The sequence below is a fragment of the Pollachius pollachius genome (genome assembly GCF_949987615.1).
Source record: "Pollachius pollachius genome assembly, chromosome: 17".
Lineage (NCBI taxonomy): Eukaryota > Metazoa > Chordata > Actinopteri > Gadiformes > Gadidae > Pollachius > Pollachius pollachius.
This window is the reverse complement of record NC_136950.1, coordinates 2,430,864-2,452,679: the sequence shown is the minus strand read 5'-3', so window position 1 is coordinate 2,452,679 and position 21,816 is coordinate 2,430,864. Positions and strand designations below refer to the sequence as shown.

At 46.5% G+C, this 21,816-nt stretch overlaps 2 protein-coding genes across 3 annotated transcripts; both read left to right on the top strand.

Moving 5' to 3' along the window:
• Positions 1 to 78: 78 nt before the first annotated feature.
• gramd1c (GRAM domain containing 1c) lies at positions 79 to 13,677 on the top strand. The gene is made up of 19 exons (XM_079755072.1): positions 79 to 300; positions 410 to 491; positions 880 to 985; positions 2,301 to 2,424; positions 2,733 to 2,833; positions 3,256 to 3,351; positions 3,864 to 3,944; positions 5,415 to 5,533; positions 5,755 to 5,908; positions 6,665 to 6,809; positions 7,231 to 7,374; positions 7,656 to 7,774; positions 7,910 to 8,049; positions 9,416 to 9,519; positions 10,154 to 10,324; positions 11,499 to 11,565; positions 11,674 to 11,799; positions 11,964 to 12,066; positions 12,235 to 13,677. Exons 3-19 carry the CDS (start codon positions 902 to 904, stop codon positions 12,301 to 12,303), a joined length of 1,947 nt encoding a protein of 648 aa, XP_079611198.1. The 5' UTR covers positions 79 to 300; positions 410 to 491; positions 880 to 901; the 3' UTR covers positions 12,304 to 13,677.
• Positions 13,678 to 13,916: 239 nt separating this feature from the next.
• Positions 13,917 to 21,510, top strand: zdhhc23b (zDHHC palmitoyltransferase 23b). Of its 2 annotated transcripts, none has more exons than XM_079755136.1 (5): positions 13,917 to 14,051; positions 17,491 to 17,702; positions 18,508 to 19,164; positions 19,676 to 19,843; positions 20,908 to 21,510. In XM_079755136.1, the coding sequence occupies exons 2-5, from the start codon at positions 17,566 to 17,568 to the stop codon at positions 21,146 to 21,148; spliced, it is 1,203 nt and encodes a 400-aa protein (XP_079611262.1). In that variant the 5' UTR covers positions 13,917 to 14,051; positions 17,491 to 17,565; the 3' UTR covers positions 21,149 to 21,510. The 2 variants fall into 2 exon arrangements, with proteins under 2 accessions (XP_079611262.1, XP_079611263.1); XM_079755137.1 differs by having other exon boundaries at positions 13,951 to 14,051; positions 17,494 to 17,702.
• Positions 21,511 to 21,816: the final 306 nt, after the last annotated feature.

Below are 21,816 nucleotides of genomic sequence, written 5' to 3'. Positions count from 1 at the left end.
GTCGGCCATACCTGCTCAACTGGTCTCTCTGCATATCCCTCAGTCTTTGTAAGGAATCCTGTCCGTCCTGTCCGAATCCCCACCAGGAGCTCAAGATGTACTTAAAGCAGATCGCTGAACCGCCGATCATTGTTATCTTATCAGAGTCCGAAAACCAGCTTTGATACGGGGACCGGGAGACCGCTCTTAATGGGAGACATCGGATGTGTCTTACGGACATGAAGACATAGTTTCAGGGCCCTTTTGTATTTTTTTTTGTACTACCCAAATACCGAAGAAGCAAGGAAGTGACTCCCACAGGTGTGTCCCCAGGTTGGAGGAGTCGGCATCCCGCCGGGCGCACATGTCGCCATGTGAACGCAGCTCTAAACATTACACATTCATGGAATGAGTCTTTGACGTCCAAAAGGTTTGGCTGAACCGGATACTTTTCTCCTTTGTCACTGCTGTCGGACTAGAGGACACAAGTCGGTTTGTCTCGTCTGATCCAGGTAAGCAAACACGGGGAGACGTGAGGTAGGACCGAGGATGGCTGATAGTGTTGACACCGTCCGTAAGGTGAAGGCAGGCCTGCTGTTATCATCGGGGTGTTGGGGAAGCTGAATATATCTGAGCCAACACAGTAGCCTCTCCCTGTTTGTCTTTACTGACCACCATGGTTGAAAGGTTCCAAATGAGAGGAGGGAGTCAAGCCACCAGACATCATCATGGTCATAACTTTAATGTAGAAAGAGTTCCAGGGTTACCTTTGTGAATAAGGGTTCGCCATGCATATGAGATCGCACAACTTTTTGGTATTCCTTAATAGTGGCCGGTATTTAGTGTTCATATTTGAACCCCTTTTAATGAAAGCATAACTAGTCGTGGTTTCCTCCGAAGTGGCCAACAGGTTCAGGTCGAGATGGAGCCTTCTTCGGGCATGTCCAGTGACGTCACGGAAGAGACGACCTCCTTCGGGGAGGTCAGGTCGAGTTCGGAGGAAGAGGTACATTAACACTCACTGAAACCAAACTCGGTTTCCTTCGACCTAAATCAAGATACATAGATTACATAGATATCGTCGAGGCTCGCTATCAGGCAACCTGGTTGTTGACAGCCTTTGTGAGCACGTAGCCATTCTCACATTTCTGCAATAGTTTCATCACAGCGAAGGGAATGGGTTAGGCTTAACGACGTCTTCATGTGGTCCACCCCGGCTTACTGTGTGACACAAACACACCCAGACAGAGTGATCCTGAATCATACTGTATCTACTGTATCATACTGTGTGTACTGTATCATAACGTATGTACTGTATCATACCGTATCTACTGTATCATACCGTTTGTACTGTATCATGGTAAATGAACAATAGTACTTTATCCGAAGTGCTTTACAATATGGCATGACATTCCCCCGTTCATGCACCCAATCACACACTGACGGTGAAGTCAACCATGCAAGGCGACAGCCAGCTCGTCGGGAGCAGTTAGGGTTAGGTGCCTTGCTCAGGGACACCTCGACACTCGAGGAGCCGGGGATCTAACTAGCAACCTTACGGTTACCAGCCGACCCGCTCAACCTCCTGAGATACTGCTGTCCGGGAACATACTGTGTGTACTGTATCATACTTTATCTACTTCATCATACCATATGTACTGTATAATACCATATCTACTGTATCATACGGTATCTACTGTATCATACCGTATCTACTGTATCATAACGTATCTACAGTATCATACCGTATCTAGAGTATCATACAGTATGTACTGTATCATAACGTATGTACTGTATCATATCGTTTAGAGTGTATCATACTGTATCTACTGTATCATACTGTATCTACGGTATGATACCGTGGGTACTGTAAGATAACGTATCTACTGTATCATACCGTGCGTACTGTATCATAACGTATCTACTGTATCATACCGTGTGTACTGTATCATACCTTGTGTACTGTCATACCGTGAGAACTGTATCATACTGTTTGCACTGTATCATACCGTGTGTACTGTATCATACCTTGTGTACTGTCATACCGTGTGAACTGTATCATACCGTGTGTACTGTATCATACCGTGTGTACTGTATCATACCATGTTTACTGTATCATACCTTGTGTACTGTATCATACCGTGTGTACTGTATCATACCGTGTCATACCTTATCTACTGTATCATACCATGTGTACTGTATCATAACGTATCTACTGTATCATACCGTGTGTACTGTAGCATACCGTGTGTACTGTATCATACCATATCATACCTTATCTACTGTATCATACTGTGTGTACTGTCCTCCCCATTGTGCAGGACTCTGATTACCAGGGCCAGTGCCTGGCCGCCCCCCAGGCCCCCCCCCCCACCTACAAGCAAAGGAGTGAGGAGTTCAGGAAACTGTTCAAGGAGCCTGCCGAGAAAGAGAGACTCATCTTGGGTAAGGAACTCAGACCTCTGGTCTGTGAGGAACACACTCCCTTCCTGCTGGGAGCTCAGGGTCTTGCAATGGTTTGTCCTGGTGATAATGGAGGAGTAGTAGTAGTAGTAGTAATAGTATATAGGACACACACACACACACACACACACACACACACACACACACACACACACACACACACACACACACACACACACACACAGCTCCACTGGCAATTGTTACTAAACAAAAAAAACACATCCAGAAAACCTTTTAGAGCTCACGTGTCGGGTGCCCTCACCCATTCACCTCTCTGACCCTCTCCCCAGACTACACCTGCGCCCTGCAATGGGACATCCTGCTCATGGGCCGCCTCTATCTCACGGAGCACCATCTCTGTTTCCATAGCAACGTGTTCAGGGGAACAAAGGTGAGACTAGAAGAGGGAGGTTCATACAGACAGTCTCTCTCCCTCTCTCTGTATCTCTGTCTCTCTCTGTCTTTATTTCTTTGTCTCTATCTCCACACTGGTTTTCACTGTCCCATGGGCCCAGGCTTCACCAGCACGGGCTAATTGTACTGGGAAATGTTAATAATGTGGGAAGGCCTAATGGTGCCTTTCCCTGAGCTGCGCGGTCTGGGTGAATGAAGACACCTAGACCTTGTTTTATTATTCTACACTTTAGGTATGCGTGAGAGACCACATGTTTGACCTGACACATGACCAACTATACTAAATACTGACAATCAGCCACCACACCCTCCACAACAGGCCCTTACTGGGTCTCATCACGAGCAGGTTACCCGTAAATGCATATGGATCCATTCCCCTTTGGCCTCATGTGGCTGTAGATTACGTTGCTGCTCAAAGACTTCACATCCATGACCAGAGTAAACACAGCTCGCTTCATCCCCAACGCCATCCAGGTCTGCACCGCAGCCGAAAAGGTGAGCCTTAACTTAATTTAACTATCATCATACCCTTAATGGTTCACTTAACTTAATTATCATTTGACTATCATGAAACTATCATTCAACCCCTATTGGGTCACTTAACTATAATCAAACGATGATCAAACGATAATCATGCGTTCTAACTATAATCTAACTATCATCTAACTATAATCAAATAAATTTGTATATTATAATATAATCAAACTCTTATCTAAGTATAATAATAATTTCATCAAACTATATTGTAGCTATAATCTAAATATAATCATCTTAATATATTGTTATCTATCTGTAATTTAAATATATCAAATGAAGTCTATTACAATCTAGTCTATTTAATGTTATTGAATATAATATATTCACAGCAGACACATGAGTTTCTTTATGGGCTGGACCAGCGTGTGATTAACAACAGAACTATGGACAGCACGTCACCCAGTCCATCCCTTGCTGATCAGAGAAACAGTGAACCTATAAATAAAGTGCGATGACCTCTGACCCCACAGCTCATCTTCACCTCCTTCTCCGCCAGAGAGAAAAGCTTTCAGAGCATCTTCCGCATGTGGCAGAACACACTGCTCAAGCAGGTAAGGGGCCCTCTGTCTGTCTATCTGTCTCTAGCTGTCTGTCTCTCTCTCTGTCTCTGTCTGTTTGTCTGTCTCTCTGTGTGTCTGTCTGCCACACTCCAGCATATAGCAGGGTGTTTGTTTGTTCTGAGTCAGGGTGATTACATGCCGTATTTAACTTGTGTGTATAAATGAAACCCCCAAGGCCCTAGGCCTACTTCAAACCAAGTGTTACATATCATCACTTATGATCTGCCTTAAATACCCTGTACTTTAACAGATCCAGAATTTTTTTAGAATGTTGAAACGTAAAAACATGTGTCACTGAGGTCAGTCAGAAAGCCAACGGGTCTGTGACTCTGTCCCCTTTTATCTAATCGGTCCAGGGTACACATCATAAGCCTACTACTGCCCCAGTGTAAACCGAGTGTTTATCGCATTGCTTTGCAGGGAGTTGGTAAGGACACACAATAAAATGTAGCGAACAAGATTAGTAATTCCCCTAGGTCTTAGTAAAATAAACTGGGCGAAAAAATACTCCAATGTTTATTTGTTTCTATGACAAAAAATATGCCGATGCCCGAATAAGTCCCGTTTAGTCTAGGAAGCCTTTGACGATATCGCTGGCTGCAGCATAGTATTCGTCTACAAGCCCACAGGGCGTCTCATCTCTGGGGGTCTATCGCACAAACAAGTTATAAATACTCGCTCAGGAGAGCGTTGACCTCACTGGGCGGGGCGGTGATTTACATAGAGGAGGACCTACCTGCCACCAAAGAGCCACCTCTGACTCACTGGGGACTGACACTTTTTGATCTCTTTTGATCCAAAAAAATGATTCAAGAAAATGTTAGTGAGGATTAAAGCGAAGGCCTTGTGTTGCCAATCGGACGTTTAAACGAGAGTTGATCAACTTGTGTGGCTCAGAATGGGCGGTGCGTAAAGGCTGCGTATTGATCGGTGCGCTGGAGGACTTCCTGGACCGACAGGTTAACAGATCACAGTCCACAACACCCATCAAGCCTGACAGAGACGTGAGTTTAAATGGTTGGCATTGTTAAGATGTAGCCGGTTATCAGGTTGGCGAGTCAAATGCATATTTAACTTTAACTTGTGACTTTGAGTTGTGCACAAAAAGCCAGAGATGCCGTTCCATATGGAGAACATTGCCCTCTCACTGAAATTACTTTTTCTTTCGTGTGGTCTCTATCGCGATGAGATGTGGATGCTAGCTCATTTCTGCGTTATATAGTTGTTGTATAGGAGCTGGAGGTAGAGAGGTCGTGAAGTGTGTTTACTATTTGAAAACGTCGCTAGTCAACAGAGAAACGAGTCTCGCGTGTAGTCTGCGAGGCGGCAACTAGGCGACTTCCACCCCGTTAAGATCTCTCGGTCAGTTACAAAGGCCTTGGTGAAGCCGGGATTCATCTGCACTATTGGCTTCGTTTTTCGTTTTCCGTTTTCGGTGAACGAAATTTATTTTTATTTCAGCATCTTACGTGCGCGGAGCTGTGGCAGATGGTAAAGCAGCACTATGGAAACGACCTGGGCATGAGTTTGGAAGACATGGAGAATGCACCCTTTAGATCAGACTCCAATTTACCCAACAGGTACAAACACACGCGTCATTCCTTGTGCAGTGACAAACAAGGCCCACCTAAAATCAATACATATATTGCAATCAATAAATATGATGGCTTTTCGAAGTAATATATATATATTTACATTATTTTACTGTATATACGTGTACTTTGGATTTATGATTAGTTCAGGAGCCCGATTCATGTAAATTAGTGTGTGTGTGTGTGTGTGTGTGTGTGTGTGCCCACAGCCTGACCATGAGGCCCAGTGTGGAGGAGGGAATAGAACATCTGGAGCGGATCCCCTCTGTCCGCATGGATCAGGGGCCCCTAGCGACGTCCACCCCCCAGGGAGAGGAGCCACCGGCACCCCTGGGCACACCCCCCACTAATCCAGGCAACACGGTACGAAACCCATCTGTGGTGATCGCCATGATCAAGACCAGGAAGACAAGGACATCGTTAGGATTCCTCTCTGGTTCAGGCCTGTGGAAGTCCTGTAAGCACCGACTACTGTCACACACACAATGACTTATTTATATGTGTGTGTGTGTATATATATATATGTATAGATAGATAGATAGATAGATAGATAGATAGATAGATAGATAGATTCCTCTCTCTTGTACAGTCCTATGGAACTCCTATCCATACAGACTAGTGTCACACATAGTGACTTCTAGCGCTTTGTTGCAGATCTTTCTTAATGCTGGCAGTCTGCCATGTTCATCATGTAAACGTACAACATTGATGTGTGTATATATATATATATATATATATATATATATATATATATATATATATTTCATCAAGGGTATGGTCACATGGTGTAACATTTCCCAGTCATGACCTGGTCATGTAGAGAGAGTGTGTGTGTGTGTGTGTGGTCACATTGAGCTTTGATACAGGCCTTCTGATACACTTGTTCCTGAAGATGCAATCTCTTCCAGGTGAAGCGTGGACTTTGCCTATCCTTTATGAACACGCAAAATCGCCCGAGAGGCTAATCTAGGGGTTATAGGAAGTCCCCATGTAGGACAGAACCATCTGCTCAACCTCAATACCAGAACATAGTTAACGGGTTAACATAGAGGTGTCAATCCCCCATTCCAACAGTGTGTGTGTGCGTGTGTGTGTGTGTGTTTGTGTGTGTGTGTGTAGGATGATTCCCGCAGTGCCGTTACCCAACAGCGTGGCCCCACCCCCTTACCGGAGCAGGTCTCTAAGAGGTCCATACTGACCCTTGACCTCAACGCCAACGTGGGCGGGGCCTCCGAGCAGAGTGCTTCTGAAAGCGTTGATGAAGGTGAGAAGGTTGATGTATTGTGACGCTACTACCACACCAATCGGTGTGGTAGTAGCGTCGATAGTCGATAGTAATAGTCGATAGTATTGATTCAGTATCTACCCACTGCCTTGCTGGCTGGGGGAGGCGGCCTGCAGATGAGGGTGTTGGTGCCGCTTTGTCTTTGGCAAAGTGTCGATGTCTGCTAGGATAAGCTCAGAATGACGGGCACCTTTCAAAACATTGAGAACAATGGTAAAAAAGTGCAAAAACAAGCCCTTTACACCTGACGTGTTTATCGCTCTGCGACACAAAGATCTCTTATCACATACCTTAGTAGACCTCATAATAAATAGCCGTATACACCCTGTGGACGCTTCCCCTACCGTGGAACCATGAGCCAGAGCTGTTCACTCTGTCCCCCCCCCCCCCCCCCCCCCAGCCGAGGAGCAGGAGTACCCAGCCCAGGAGCAAGGCAGGGTCTACCTCAACAAGGTGTTCCACATCAGCGCCGAGAAGATGTTTGAGCTGCTCTTCACCGACTCCAGCTTCATCCAGCGCTTCATGAGCATCAGGAAGATCACCAGTGAGTGTGAGAGACCCTCAGGTCAGCTGAGAGGAGACCCTCAGGCCGGCTGAGAGGAGCCGTCCCTCCTAGTTGCAGCCCGCCTGCAGGACTTGCACTGTAATAACCCCTGATTTCACTGTACATCGCTGTGGATTAAGGCCAGATGATTTACCCTGCTAAATGACAAAGTAAATCTAATACACATCTAATCCACGCAACTCATTGTACAGTTGAAGATGGCCATGTGTATTCTAACCTTGGGCTTGGGGAGGTTCATGATTGTTATGTTGTGATGACAGACGCCAGCTTGGATCCTTGGCAGAGGGAGGACTCTGGGAACATGAAGAGGACCATGAACTACACCATCGCCATCAGCAACCCGCTGATCGGGAAGTGCTCCAGAGCCACCGAGAACCAGGTGTGTGTGTGTGTGTGTGTGTGTGTGTGTGTGTGTGTGTGTGTGTGTGTGTGTGTGTGTGTGTGTGTGTGTGTGTGTGTGTGTGTGTGTGTGTGTGTGTGTGTGTGTGTGTTTAACCCTGCGATCCCTGCCCAGACGCTGTTCAAAGACGTGCCGGAGGGCCACTACATGGTGGACGCGGAGGTGTTCACGCACGACGTCCCCTATCACGACTACTTCTACACCCAGAACCGCTACGCCATCACACGCAGCTCCAGACGCAAGTGTCGGCTCAGGTATCACACGCTGAACACACCACCTCTTACCAGAGATGTGGACTCGAGTCACATGACTTGGACTCGAGTCAGACTCGAGTCATGATTTTGATGACTTCAGACTCGACTTGACAAAATTACGCATGACTTGCGACTCGACTTAGACTTGACTGCTATTGACTTGAGACTTGACTCAGACTTTGCCTCTTTGACTTGTAATGACTCGACATGTCTTTAGTCAAAAACATTTATTGTTTTAGATATCTAACCTGTTTCCCGCCTAGAGGGCTAGACACCCAAGACGCATTCACTTCCGTGAAGATGGAAAAAAAACAGCGAGCGAAGACAAATCTACAGTTCAATAATATCAAAACGAAATTTTGATATTGTTTATACCTTATTCAGAATAACAGTTTTAGTTTCATATCAGATGCGTTTTGAGTTGGTCCCATTGAAGCCGTCTGGCCAGCCTCTGACACTTAAGACATCGTAACTAAATCATTGTTCAACCATTTACCTTCATTCAAAAAATATAACAAATCTACACACTCGTATCTTCAATAATATCTAAACTAAATTTTGATATAATTAATGCTTTCTTCAGAATCACAGTTAAAGTTTCATATCGGCTTCGTTTCAGTTGGTCTCATTGATTTACGTTGACACTGGAGGTGAGGACGTTCAGCAGTGTTGCCAGATTGGGCGTTTTTTACCGACCTATTGGCCTACGTTTTGAGGACGTTCAGGCAGTGTTGCCAGATTGGGCGGTTTTCCCACGCTATTGGGCTACTTTTAAAAACATACGATTTCACCGCATGCGCATATCATAACACTTTTGAAGACAGAAACAATGAACATATTATAACTGTGTTGATAAGAAATGACTGTACATTAGAGTGATATGTTGAAATTATGATCAATAGCCTAATAATGACATTATTAAGTAAAAAGACATGATGACTTGTTCAAGACTTGAAAAAGTTTGTGACTTGGACTTGGACTCGACTTGGCTTTGGTGTGACTTTGACTTGGACTCGACTTGCCTTTCCCTGTCTTGACTTGGGACTCGACTCGGACTTGAGTGCTAAGACTTGGGACTTGCTTGGGACTTGCCAAACTGACTTTGTCCCATCTCTGCCTCTTACCATCGTCTCATTGGTCCTGTTCTTACTGTTACAAAACACATCACCGTTTACGTCTGTTTCACTGGTCCTGTACCTTCTTACCGTCTGTATTACTGGTCCGGTCTGTTCTTACCGTCTGTTTTACTGGTCTGGTCCATTCTTACCGTCTGTTTCACTGGTCCTGTACGTTCTTACCATCAGTTTCACTGTTGGTTCACACGGTGAGTGGGAGGTAGAAACGTCTGGTGGTCTTCTGTTTTCAGGGTGCTGACAGACGTGAAGTACAAGAAGCAGCCATGGGGTCTGGTCAAGTCCTTCATCAACAAGAACTCCTGGAGCGGCATCGAGGACTACTTCAAGCAGCTGGGTGAGAAGACGGTCTGGGTCACTTACTGTCTACTCCTTTATTTTAGACATTCTGCAGGGAATTAGGTTAGATGTCTAGCTCAAGGGTGCCTACCGGTAGATTGGGGGCATTGGGGATCAAACCCTGTACCTTTCAGCTGGGATTCAAATGCCAAAGCGACTAGACTCCCCAGCTTGAAGGGTTGTAGGTTGTTTTGTAGATGTTGGTTGTTCATGGTTCAGTGGAGATGCAGAGGGGACTAGGGATTGGGACCCTAATGGGTGGTTGATTAACCACCCATTAGGTAAAACACAGTATAGTTGCACAACACAATGGACCTCCACACATCATCTTCATGTCCTGAATGTCATTCCTGGACTTAATCAATGAGTTCCCAGCAGTGACACTTTGTTACCCTGAAACAAAGTGTCACTGCTGCAGCCTCCACTCCATCAGATCATTCCCTCTCCTTACCTCCCTCCCTCTCCTCACCTCCCTCCCTCTCCTCACCTCCCTCCCTCTCCTTGCTCCCTCACCTGCTCCCTCTCCTCACCTCCCTCCCTCTCCTCACCATGCTCCCTTTCCTCACCTGGCTCCCTCTCTTCACCTTGCTCCCTTTCCTCATCTCTTTCCCTGCTCTCCTGGGATGGTACAGAATCGGAGCTGCTGGAGGAGGAGGCGGAGATGAACCAGGGCGCCAGGGATGCTGGGAAGATGAGTAACCTGAGGAGGAGGAGGAGGACTTTCAGCCGCAGCGGGCCGGAGCACCTGAAGCCCAGCGGGCCGTACGGAGCCGACTCAGAGCAGCACCGCGAGGGGCCCATGGGTAAGGACTTCCTCCTGTTCTCCATGTCCCCACCACGCTCGGACACGGGATTCAAAGGGTCTATAGTAACTTAGTATATGCTACACGTGAACATCCTAAGATGGAGCAATTTAATTGGTTCGCTATCTCGGGATATTGGGCACTATCCCATGATTGAGATCTCAAACTCGGGATATTGTTTTCTAATGGGGAGCGTGCGTGACTGTCGGCTCGTCATGCTTTTAGAAACAAATAAACTGCTAATAAAAACAAATACATCCCGGCAAAAAGTGATATCTTGTTTATTTTTGGAGTGTTCACGTGTAGTATATACTAAAACAATTATCCACCTCTGGTGAATAATTGCTAAATATATTCATGCTAGACAAGCTATATTAGAGCCTAACCGGAAGTCTGTATGGTCAGTGATGTGCGAAGTGTATTGATGAGTTGAGCTCTTGCGGTGGGAGTGTTTGTATTTATGATGTGAACATAAGACCAAGTTAACCAAGCTGGAGACAAAACCAGGAGCTAGCTGGGTGGAGAGAGAGATGAGGCCCCTTATGAGGCCTACAGGCCAGCCTGAGCTGGTGCAGCACCCCACCGCCCACTCGGCCACGCCCTGCTCAGAGAGGGACACTAGGCTCAGATCCCTATGATGTCCACTACCACTTAACCATTTGAATACTGTGAAATAAAGTCATATTATTTAAAATTTGTGTTGACCATCATGGTTGGATGTCCACTGGCGATGTTTTCCACACAAGGCCGTGTGACGTGGTTCTCAGTGCCTGATTGACCTTGAAATGGAAAATGCAATCCTGGCAATGAGTTACAAACGTGTTTCTGATTAATACAGTTTCCGATGCTATGTAAGGTGCATACGCCTGGTATTTTATTCAAGCACACCTTGCCCTCTGGGGCCTGAGAGTAGCCTGATGTTATGTTACCTTTACTCCAAAAGGTACTGTGGTAATGGTCTCTCTCTGTGAGGCAGGGTCGGGGATATGGTGGAAATATAACACTTTTTGTGATTTGTCAACTGGACCCTTCCACACATTTTCTAAATTTCGTCTTTCTTAAAAAAACCTTGCCAATACTTGTTGATATGAAAGAATACTATAGTATTAGACACTTAAATCCTATACTCTTGGTGTGATTGCGTATTCAAACCCAGTTGTGTGCTTGGTTCCAGGCTCAATGGACCTGAAGGCCCCGTACCGCTGGAACATCCACACCATCGTAGCAGGGATGAGCGTTATGTAAGTCAGACTCTGTGAGTTGAACCCTGGCTCTGTCTCCATGGATGCAGTGCTCTTAACAATGCTCTCCGTCTCATGTGTGTGGTTGTGTGTGACCTCTTCCCCTAGCCTGCTGGTGCTGACCCTGCTGAACCTGGGTCTGCTGGCGAAGCTGTGGGCCATGGAGGATGTGGCCCAGCGCATGTACCTGAGCACCAAGCACCGAATAAGGGATCAGGCCGCCCACCTGCCCAGGTGAGTCCAGACCCTGATCACATTTGGCAGACAACTGCGTTCTCATCCTGTTGTTGTTTCACCACATCTTTACTTAGATAAGTCCTCGTAGTTCCTCAAATGCAGCATTGGTCTTCAGTTATGGTCTGGAGGAAGCTGATGTTTGATGTGGTCTCTCTGGGCAGGGGGGACTATGGTCCTATAGGCCCAGGACTAGGACCCCGGTCCAACAAGGAGTCCCAGTTACTGAAGGCGGTTCTCCAGGACTCCATTAACCTCCTAGAGCAGGTTCATACCATGATATTCATCAGAGGGGTCGGCTCTCCGCTGCGTGTGGGGGGGATTTAGGAGCATTTGGTTTTAATCAGTCTCATCATGTCGGTGGAAAAAATAAATGTGTCTGTTGTTTTGTTGTTCTCTCATGTCACTTTTGTCCCCCCCCCCTCCAACCCACAGCTTCGAGGTTCCCTGGTCATGCTTCAGCACAACTTTGCGATGGCCAATCGGACAGCGGGACCACAATGATGTCCAAACACCTGCCGACAGGCGAGAGGTCCTCATTGGCTACTGTGAATAAAATACCTCTTGGAGTGGGGGAGATAGACACCCATAAACTCTGTATCCTGGTGTTATGGGATGGCATCAGAGACCCCCATGGCGATGCGTTGCCACAGAATATGAGTGCCAGGCGCTCTGGGTGCCTGAGATTGCTCATGGTGCACTTCTTTGAGTCTCTGCAGTACTTCTGACTCCTCGACGGCGCTGATTGCGTCGTCGACCGCTGCGGCCATGGGATGTTTTAGTCTTCAGTAGCAGACTGTGATATGATAGAGAGAAGGCTGGTCTGCCTCCACAACAGTCTCTTGCTGAATTTACTAGCGAGGGGTCAGTCAGAAGGACTGGTCTTCCTCTGAGGTCCTCCTCTATGGTTCCAGTCTCTATGCACCACAATGCAACACTCTCTTTTTAAATGGATATTTTGCAACCATCAACTTCTTTATTGACATTCTTTGCACTGAGGCCTTAATATATTTAACGTTTAGTTTTTTTAATGAGAATGTGATATTTTTAGTAAATTAATAAATGGAGATGGGTTGTTCTTGTTAATCACTCTTCTAAAATTTGAAAAAAATATTGTGGGTGATAATTACTTGGTGGATTGGATGACAATCCATCTTGGTGCTACTTGTCCACCAGAGCATTCTGTTTAATCCGAGCTGTTTTATAATGACTCCCTCCAGTGGACCATAGAAGGCAGCTGGACCTCAAAATCAGTGATAATCGGTCACGCTCAACCGTAGTGAGGTTCAGTGTTTCCCTTCGGTAGATAAGTCACTGATGCTCTCTGGAGAGTGTGGGGAGTAGGTTCCACGTATGGTATGTCCTTTCTCTGATAGATTTATTTTTGTTTCCAAGTGGAATGTACTGTTTGTGAGGTAGGCCTACAAGCCACTAGTGAGCTAAACACGGCATTGATTTTAACTTCCTAAAACTGTGACACATCTAATGTGATTGAAGTAGTGCTGATTTCCCCTCTTACTCTCCCGGACGGTGAAGGAGGAATAACGGTGTATAGATGGCTGTCTTGCTATATAACGGGCATCTTTGATAGCTCAAAGCTTAATTTTTGATGCATCTGAATGTATTGCCTTGATTTTGTAACACTGATAGAAATATCTAATTTTCTTTCGGCTAATGTTTGATATACAGCGTGCTTTCCTTATGGTGGACCCAGTCGATATCTTTATTTGAAGGTCATGGATTATGCCGTTTGCGATGTAACTTTGGCCAGACATGTATATGGACTCAGACATGGAAATGGTCCAAATTATACCTTTTAGTTGTTGGCAGTTTTGTACATTCATGATATGGTCTTAAATAAAATATTTTCCGTACAGACTTGTGAGTCTTCCTTTCAGTATCGAGTGACTACGGAAGCCTGCAACTACCATAAAAAAGACAAAACATAATCAGGTTGCTTAAAGTGTTTTAGGCCGCTTTATTCAGGCACCTACACTACAGTAACGTCTTCATGGTGCCCGTATTTAGGTTGGCCAACTTGTATTTGAATCCTGTCTGAAAAACGCTGGAGGCCGAGAAAGGGTTCCCTTGTGACGTTGGAGGTCTGTGCGACAGGGAAGAAACACCCCCACGGCGCGTCATCCTCCGTACCGACGCGGAAAAGCAACGACGCGATTGAGTGCTGTAAGCAATCACTCTATTATCAATGTCTCTCTTGGTTTATTGACATCGATTAGTGTGTTGCTTGACAGGTACGTAACTGTTGACTACTTGACGTTGTCATTGAATTTGCACGACGTTGTACTGATGCGTTTTAGGAACGGCAGGGAAGGTTGTTTTTAATAGATGGTTATGGGATTCAGGAAACTTTTCTCAAAACTGCCTGATGTCTTAAATTAAAACATCGGGTGGGGAATGACAGGTGGACGTCGATCTTGTACACTTATATTGGTCATTCATTTGGCCCAGAAAAAGACTAAGTTCGTCGCTGCCATTTGTCGTTCAATAACCGATTAATATAAGGCTTTAACCGCAGTGGAGATGGACAACCATGGCTGGTGGAAGATCTCTGACTGGTCTTTCAATTCCATTTGTTGCTTAAGGGTGAATAATCATCTTGATTTTGGAGTCTGGGAGGGATACAGAATCGTACAGGCATTCAATGTCTACTGGAATTTTCCCATTGCGGATGGGTGACCATGGGGGATCTGGTTAGTTAATTCAGTGGAACTGCTTCAGCCAAAAACACTCAAATGGGTTTCCAGCTGGTTAGGGTTAGGGTTTAAGCCATTTGTTCTCAAAGTGCGGCCCGCGGGCCAATGGCGGCCCGCAGAAACATTCCTGGTGGCATACAGATGTAGTTAAAAAAATAAAAAAAAGTTAAGTCAAATTCTGGGTTCCTAAATTGGCCCTCAGCCGTCAAAACTTTGAGAACCCCTGGTTTAAGCCAATATCAGCTGCGCAGACTTTTTGTTGTTCTAACTTCTAAACACATTTCACCCCCTGAAACACAATTTTATTGACTATTTATATAAATGTCTTGTGTCACAATGTAACAAAAGCAAAGTGTCATTTTTATGCGGATTACATCGTTTTCTATTGTTCTGCCTCATCCTTGGCAAGTGCCACGGAAGAACTGCAATCTGCTTTTAATACTATTCAGGAGAATCTCCACAAATTGAGACTTGTATTAAACTCTGACAAAACTAAAATGATGTGCTTCTCAAAATCAAGGAAAATAGACGATGTTTGTCAGATTGTTATACTAGATAAGAGAGTAATTGAACGAGTTCCAGTCCACAAATATCTTGGTTTCTTCTTAGAAGAAAATGTGTCCTTTAAACATCACATTAAGTGTCTAACACGGCCTTACCACCATGGACACGCCCGATCTCGTTTGATCTCGGAAGCGAAGCATGGTCGGGCCTGGTTAGTACTTGGATGGGAGACTGCCTGGGAATACCAGGTGCTGTAAGTGGTGTCGGGTGGTGGCCAATAGGTGGCACTCCTCCCTCTGGCCTTAAAGGAGACGTATTATGGTGCTTTCCCAACAAGTAAACATAGTATTTGAGTTCCAGAAAACATGTTTTTGAAGCTGTTTGCTGGAAATAGCTTTTAAGAAAAAAAATATTGTCTACTGCTATTCCCCTCTGTTTCAGTCCCTTCAGAATGCGCTGTTTCTGGTGTCTGTAGCATTGATGCAAATGAGCTGCTGCCCATTGACCAATGAGCTGTCAGACTGAACCACAGCATGGAGAAGGGATTGTTGCCTTTTGCTGACTCCTGGAGCTCTGTATCTATATAATATAATATATCATAATAATATTATATACAGGTATTTATATAATATATCTAATATCACGGCCAAAAGCTATGTGCACCTCGGATGATATTATGAATAATAAAGACTGTGTCTGACGTTTCTGGTACTTCCACAAGTAAAGACTCGTAGTGGAGGATATCTCGGCCATGGTTGAGAAGAATTTGGGGGAAGGAACTTTGGCATTGACTCTCTGAAGTCCATGAACCGCGACATGGAGAAGAAAGGGATTGTACTCCGGGAGCTGAGCTGCCGGACTGCCTCCGAGCTCCCCGCGCCGGAGCTGCAGGACTAGTCCGGCCGCCGCCAAAGCCGTCTGGCCGCAGTCTGGCGTGTACTCCGGGAGCTGAACTGGCGCCGAAGCTAGGTGGCAGCTCCGGCGGACGAGTAGCTCCGGCTGGGGGAACTCGGCGGCAGTCCAGCAGCTCAGCCCCGGGAGTACAATCCCTTTCTACTCCATGTCTCCTCCTCCCGACTTCCGCCGAAGCTTCGGCGGCAGCTCTGGCGGGGTGAGCTCCGCACCAGAGAAAGGGATTGTACTCCCGGAGCTTAGCTGCAGGCCTAGCGCCGAGATCCCCCCCGCCGGAGCTGCTCGACCACTGGTCCACAAAATCTTAGCGATGCTCTGATTGGAGGAGAGTGGGGAAGTGGGAGGTAATATTCAAATGCCCCCTTCCTACGTAGGAGGGGGCACGGAAACTGACTCGCTCGTTTGGTAGCTGGAGGCAGGCTGCTTCCAGAAATGCATATCTCACTCAAACAATCATGTACAGACTTTTTCAAAGTTTGTATGCGTGTGGGAGCACCATATACCCACAACAATACCCCAAATCCCAGGAAAAGTGCTGTTTTCATAATATGCCCCCTTTAACATCAATCCCGATGCCCCAGTGCAGTGACGGGGACGCTGTGCTGTTGAAGGAGGATTAGTAAAACCGAGGTCCTGACTCACTGAGGTCATAAAAGATCCCAGGGCACCCAAGTGGGTGCTACACACTGGTGGTGGTTAGTGAGGCCCCCCTTCACTGTAAAGCGTCTTTGAGTGTCTAGAAAAGCGCTATATAAATTCAATCCATTATTATTAAAAAAAAGAACTTAGAGTAAAGTTGGGTTTTTATTATAGAAACAAATGCTGTTTCCTTTTAAGTGAGTAAAAGACTAATCCAAGCAACATTTCTGGATTATTATTACTGGATTATGGTGATATTTTATGCATGCATGCAAATCAATCTTCTCTGAAAATGCTGGATTCAGTATTATATCATGCAGGGCTAAGATTTGTAACAAATTCTGGTTTTCGTACTCATCACTGTAGCTTGTATGAACATGTTGGTTGGCTTTCTTTGCACAATCGTAGGTTGGAGCATTGGTATATTTTTGTTTATAAGGCAACATTATTTGAACTGCTGCCTTACATATGTTCTCTCCTGACTCCTAAAGTCACCACCAGGAATTTTACTATTCGATCATATGTGAAAATCATGTATGACATTCCCTGAACGCGAACTGTCTTCGGTGACAGTGCTTTTGAAGTTTTTGCACCCACATCCTGGTATAAACTGCAGAGTCTTCTTAAATTAGACTGCATTCCAATATTGAAACAGTTTAAAACTAGGGTAAAGGACTATTTGAGTACTAAATGCACATGTGCTAATATTGAACGTTGCTGGTGATCATGTTGAGATGATGTTAAATTGCCAATTGTCTTTTTCTGTTTAATGTTGTCCGTTTTTTAATTTATATTTTTTGTGGAACTATATGCTGCTGTCTTGGCCAGGACTCCCTTGTCTTTGTTTTCTACATATTGGTTAGACACGTGTTTCCTGTATGCAATGTATATTTTTATGTAATTAATGCCCATTTCTTTTCAGCAGGGCAGTGGCTATCCTCCATGCACCCATCACTGTAATAATGCCTGGTGGTTATTGGCTGCAAGGCTGTCCGTCATGAAGAAGAGAGCCAATCGAAGGTTGGAGGTGGATGAGGCCTTGTGCTGTTGTGAGTACATCAACCGCCAAGGAGAGCGGAGTCATGTGGCCGCCTGTTGCTGTGACTGTGAGGACCTGGATGAGGCCTGTGACAGGTAAGGGGTGGGGAGAGAGTAATACAACACCGACCAACGGTGCTTCTGGCTTCTTAATTAAAAATGGATGAGCCAATCCCATGAAGAAAAATCCACGAGGTGAATCCCCTTCAACATGCTAGGTGTCCCCTTTCCTTGGAAACTATAGTAGCAGGAAGGACTCTGCTGTTGGAGATGATTAATGAGGATAGATGATATTACACTTATTATCCTGTGAAGACCATTCAGTTGTTCCTATCCATATGCAGAAGCTATGACCTCCAAAAGGGCCGTTGACATCACAGAAATTGGTTAAGCTTTCTCTTGTGTTGGTGTGGCCAAGTGTTCTCCAGCCTCCTTTAAATCTAGGAACAGCATTGTGGAGCACCTCCTTGAAACGGAAGGCTGCATCAGTAGGTGCGTTATTTAATGTGTTCCCCTTGATTCATAAGGAGAAAGACCTCATTGAGATTCAAGATCGGTTTTTCAACAGTGAAGAAGTGGTCGTAACTTTTACTTATTTCGGCTTGTATGGTGGTAGAGATGCATACGAGCACAGCATCAGCATTTCTATATGCAATTCAACCTACTGCAGTAAATCATAAAACTACAGCCATGCACTACATTTAATTCAATTATCATCCAAAAAGAAAAAAATACTTTTTACACATGTAAGGTATGAGATTCATTCAACCATGTTAACATTGCAAGTTTATTCAGGATAATCAAATGGACGTTCTCGCGTGTATTCCCCTATATATGTGTGGGGCCTTGATGTGGTCTCAGCAGGTTGACCCCTGACCCTGTGCCCCATGTCCTCCTGTAGGTGGATGAAGCTACAGCCCCAGGCGCAGGGCTCCCTGGACCGCCTCTCCGCCGTGCTCTCGGACCGCGTGCGCGTGCCCTGGCTGTGGGGCGGGGCCCGCAGACTGGAGCTGTCCATCATCCCGCCCCTCGTGCTGCTGCCCGCCCTGCTGCGGCTGGCCGCGCTGCACTTCCTGCTGGGCGTGGCGGTGCTGACGGCGCTGCCTGTGCTGGTGCTGTGGTACTACTACGTCACCCACCGCAAGAAAGGCCGCACCCTGTTCTTCCTCAGCCTGGCGCTCTTCTCCCTGGCCTACATGTACTTCCTGTTCGTCAGTGAGGTGCTGCCCCGTGGCGGCGTCAGCTCCATCCAGCTGGTGGTGGTGACGGGTGGGGTGGTGCTGACGGTGGCCGCCATGCTCCACACCAAGCGGGACCCGGGGTTGGTGCGGCGGGCCCGACCCCCTCACAGCACCGTTACCTACGCCTCGGCACGCTACCACACAGACCCCACCTTCCAGGGGCCTAGGGGGAGGGAGGAGGTGCTGCTGGGGCCCGGGGGGGGGCAGAGCGCCCCGGAGGACTGGTGCCCCGCCTGCAGTCTGGCCCGGCCGCCCCGGGCTGGACACTGTCGGATCTGTGGCGTATGCGTGCAGAGGCTGGACCACCACTGTGTCTGGTGGGTTCTGCTGGGCACCACGGGGCCCTTCCCCTGGAGCTCCTCTCTTTTTCAGGACACCATCTGCTCATTACTTTATTCTACAGGTTCTATTACAGGGTTTCTGTTATTATTGTGGAGTGGAGTCTGTCTAGTCCCGCCCCCAGTAGGGCATGACCACCAACCCTAAAGGTTCTGGGTTGGATTTCAAACAGCCATACTTGGGTTTAAGCCCTGCTTCAGGTAGACTTCAGTACCAGCCGTGTAATGAGTGACAAACAAGCTTAGAGTGAACACACGTCCTCTGAGGAGCCTCAGAACACACGTCCTCTGAGGAGCCTCAGAACACAGGTCCTCTGAGCCTTCAAGTGGTGGCATAATGTTTATCACAAGGCTTTTATTGTGTCCAAACTTGCATATAGATAATTTATCATCCAATGTCATCCAACGTGTTTGTGTGTGTGTGTGTGTCCATCACCTGTGGTGATGAAGTCTTCTGTCACTCTTACGTCCCTCTGTCTATGTGGTTCAGGATCAACAGCTGTGTGGGGCAAGCCAATCACTGCAGCTTCCTGCTCACACTCCTCCTCTTCCTGCTGACGTCGCTGTACGGCATTGGTCTGGTGCTGCGCAGCGTGTGTCCTGGTCAGAACGTCCTCCTCGCCCTGCTGTACTGCCCCGGCGTCTATCGCCAGTACAGGTACACACACGTACACGCGCACCAACGCACACACACAAGCACATGCGCACAAATGCACACACTCAAGCACACGCGCACAAACTCACAAGCACATGCATAAACAACACCCGCACAAACACACACAAGCACACGCACACACCATTCCAATCCTTATTACATAACGATGTGTTCTCCTTGGTCGCCATCTTACTTATGGTTTCAATCCGTAGTCGGTAGGAGAAGCACTGAGGACACATCAGTGTGCCCCACACAGGAAGGGCTTTTAGAGTTCTTTTTAAGACAGCATTATATATTCATCTATAAATCCAGATCTGAAGGCTGTGATAAGCCCAGACAACATTCTGTTGACTGAAGCAGCACGGCTGCTTCAGTCTGCTTTCAGAAAAGTATTTGACATCTGGTTTTATTCCACTTTTGAACTGTTTAAACTGGAAACATTACATATCAAGGGAGAACCAGGCTTCCCATTGGCTGTTCACATCATAGTGATTTTATTGACTAGTTTGCGTTTGTGTTAACTTGCAGACAGACCCTTTCACCCAGAGCCTCAGTTCACTTAAGATGAATAATTAAATTAAATTAAATTAAATAAATTGTTTATTCAGGGAAAATTGGCTGAGCGCAAGGCTCTTTTACAGCAATGCCCTGATAAGAGGACAGAAAAACAGGGTGTAGAAAAAACATAATGTAAAATCTTAAATTCATTTAGGAGTTTACCACAAAAAAAAAGCTAAAAGATAATTTTTTCAAAATCAGATCTAATTTAAGGAGTATCTAGGGAAATGAGACTCTGACCTGGTACTGTGACAGGTAGACGTGAATTTCAACAGGGAGGAAAGGTTAAAAGGAAGCTTCCCAAGTAGGGCTCTTTAAATAAAAAGAAGGCTGAATAAGAATAAGTTGGGAGTCTTACCCTAAGATGCCCAGACTGTGGGGATTGGGGTTTGAAACGGCCGGGTATCAAACCCCCTGAATCACAGCCCCCGTCAGTCAGGAGCTCACCTTACTAGGATGGAGGATTATTCTGTTTCTCCTGACGGTGTGTGTGTGTGCGTGTGTTCCAGTGACGCGCTGTGCTTCACCTGTGCGTGGTACTGCAGCATGGTGACGGCGGGCCTGCTCCACCTGCTCCTGGTGCAGCTGGTGCACGTCAGTCTCAACGTGACGGAGCGGGAGGTCCGCCTGGCCGCCCGGCACGGGGCCCCCGGCGACACCACCAACTACTCCCGCGGTCTCCGTGACAACTGGGCTGAGTTCATGTCCATGCACCTGAAGGCACCAGCGCCCACCCTTGACGCGGTGTGAGGAGTCCAACGGCTCTTATTTATTCATTGTTCTGGCTGCTGTACCGTCCACGGACACTAGATGGCAGTATGGCCCCTTCCAGGCTGAACTGCCCTGGGTGAAGTTGTTAATAGACTTGACTGAGCAATGAGGCCAACCGTTAATGAGGATCCAACACAGCTAGACAGCTGTTCATGATTGACAGTGTATACTTCTCTGGTGTGTATTTCCTGCCCTTTGCTCCGCTACACATTTTTTCCTTTCATTGTAATCTTTTTGTTGTGGAAGTTGAAAATTCTTCAACTTTCATTTTTACAGACTTCACATTCAGTGCCTTGAAATGACGCGAGCGACAAATCAATAAATGTAATTGTATTCCTTTATTACGTTGTGGCGTACATTGGGGACGGTGGATTAACGTGACGGCGGGGTCATGGCCTGAACAGGTCATGAGGTTAGAACGGAGATGGACTGAGACCTGCTCAGCACGGGGGGCTGGGGGGCTGATGAAATGGACATCCTCCACAAAGGTTCCTGCCCTTTCTTCAGGGCCCCCCCCCCCCCCCCAACAACCGTCTAAAAATAAAACTATAAAATACAGACGTGTTCTGAGAGCCTTCTGATGACCTGCTGCTCTGAGGACCGGGTCTTGGGTCAGAGAGACTGGAGACCAGGTGTGTGTGTGTGTG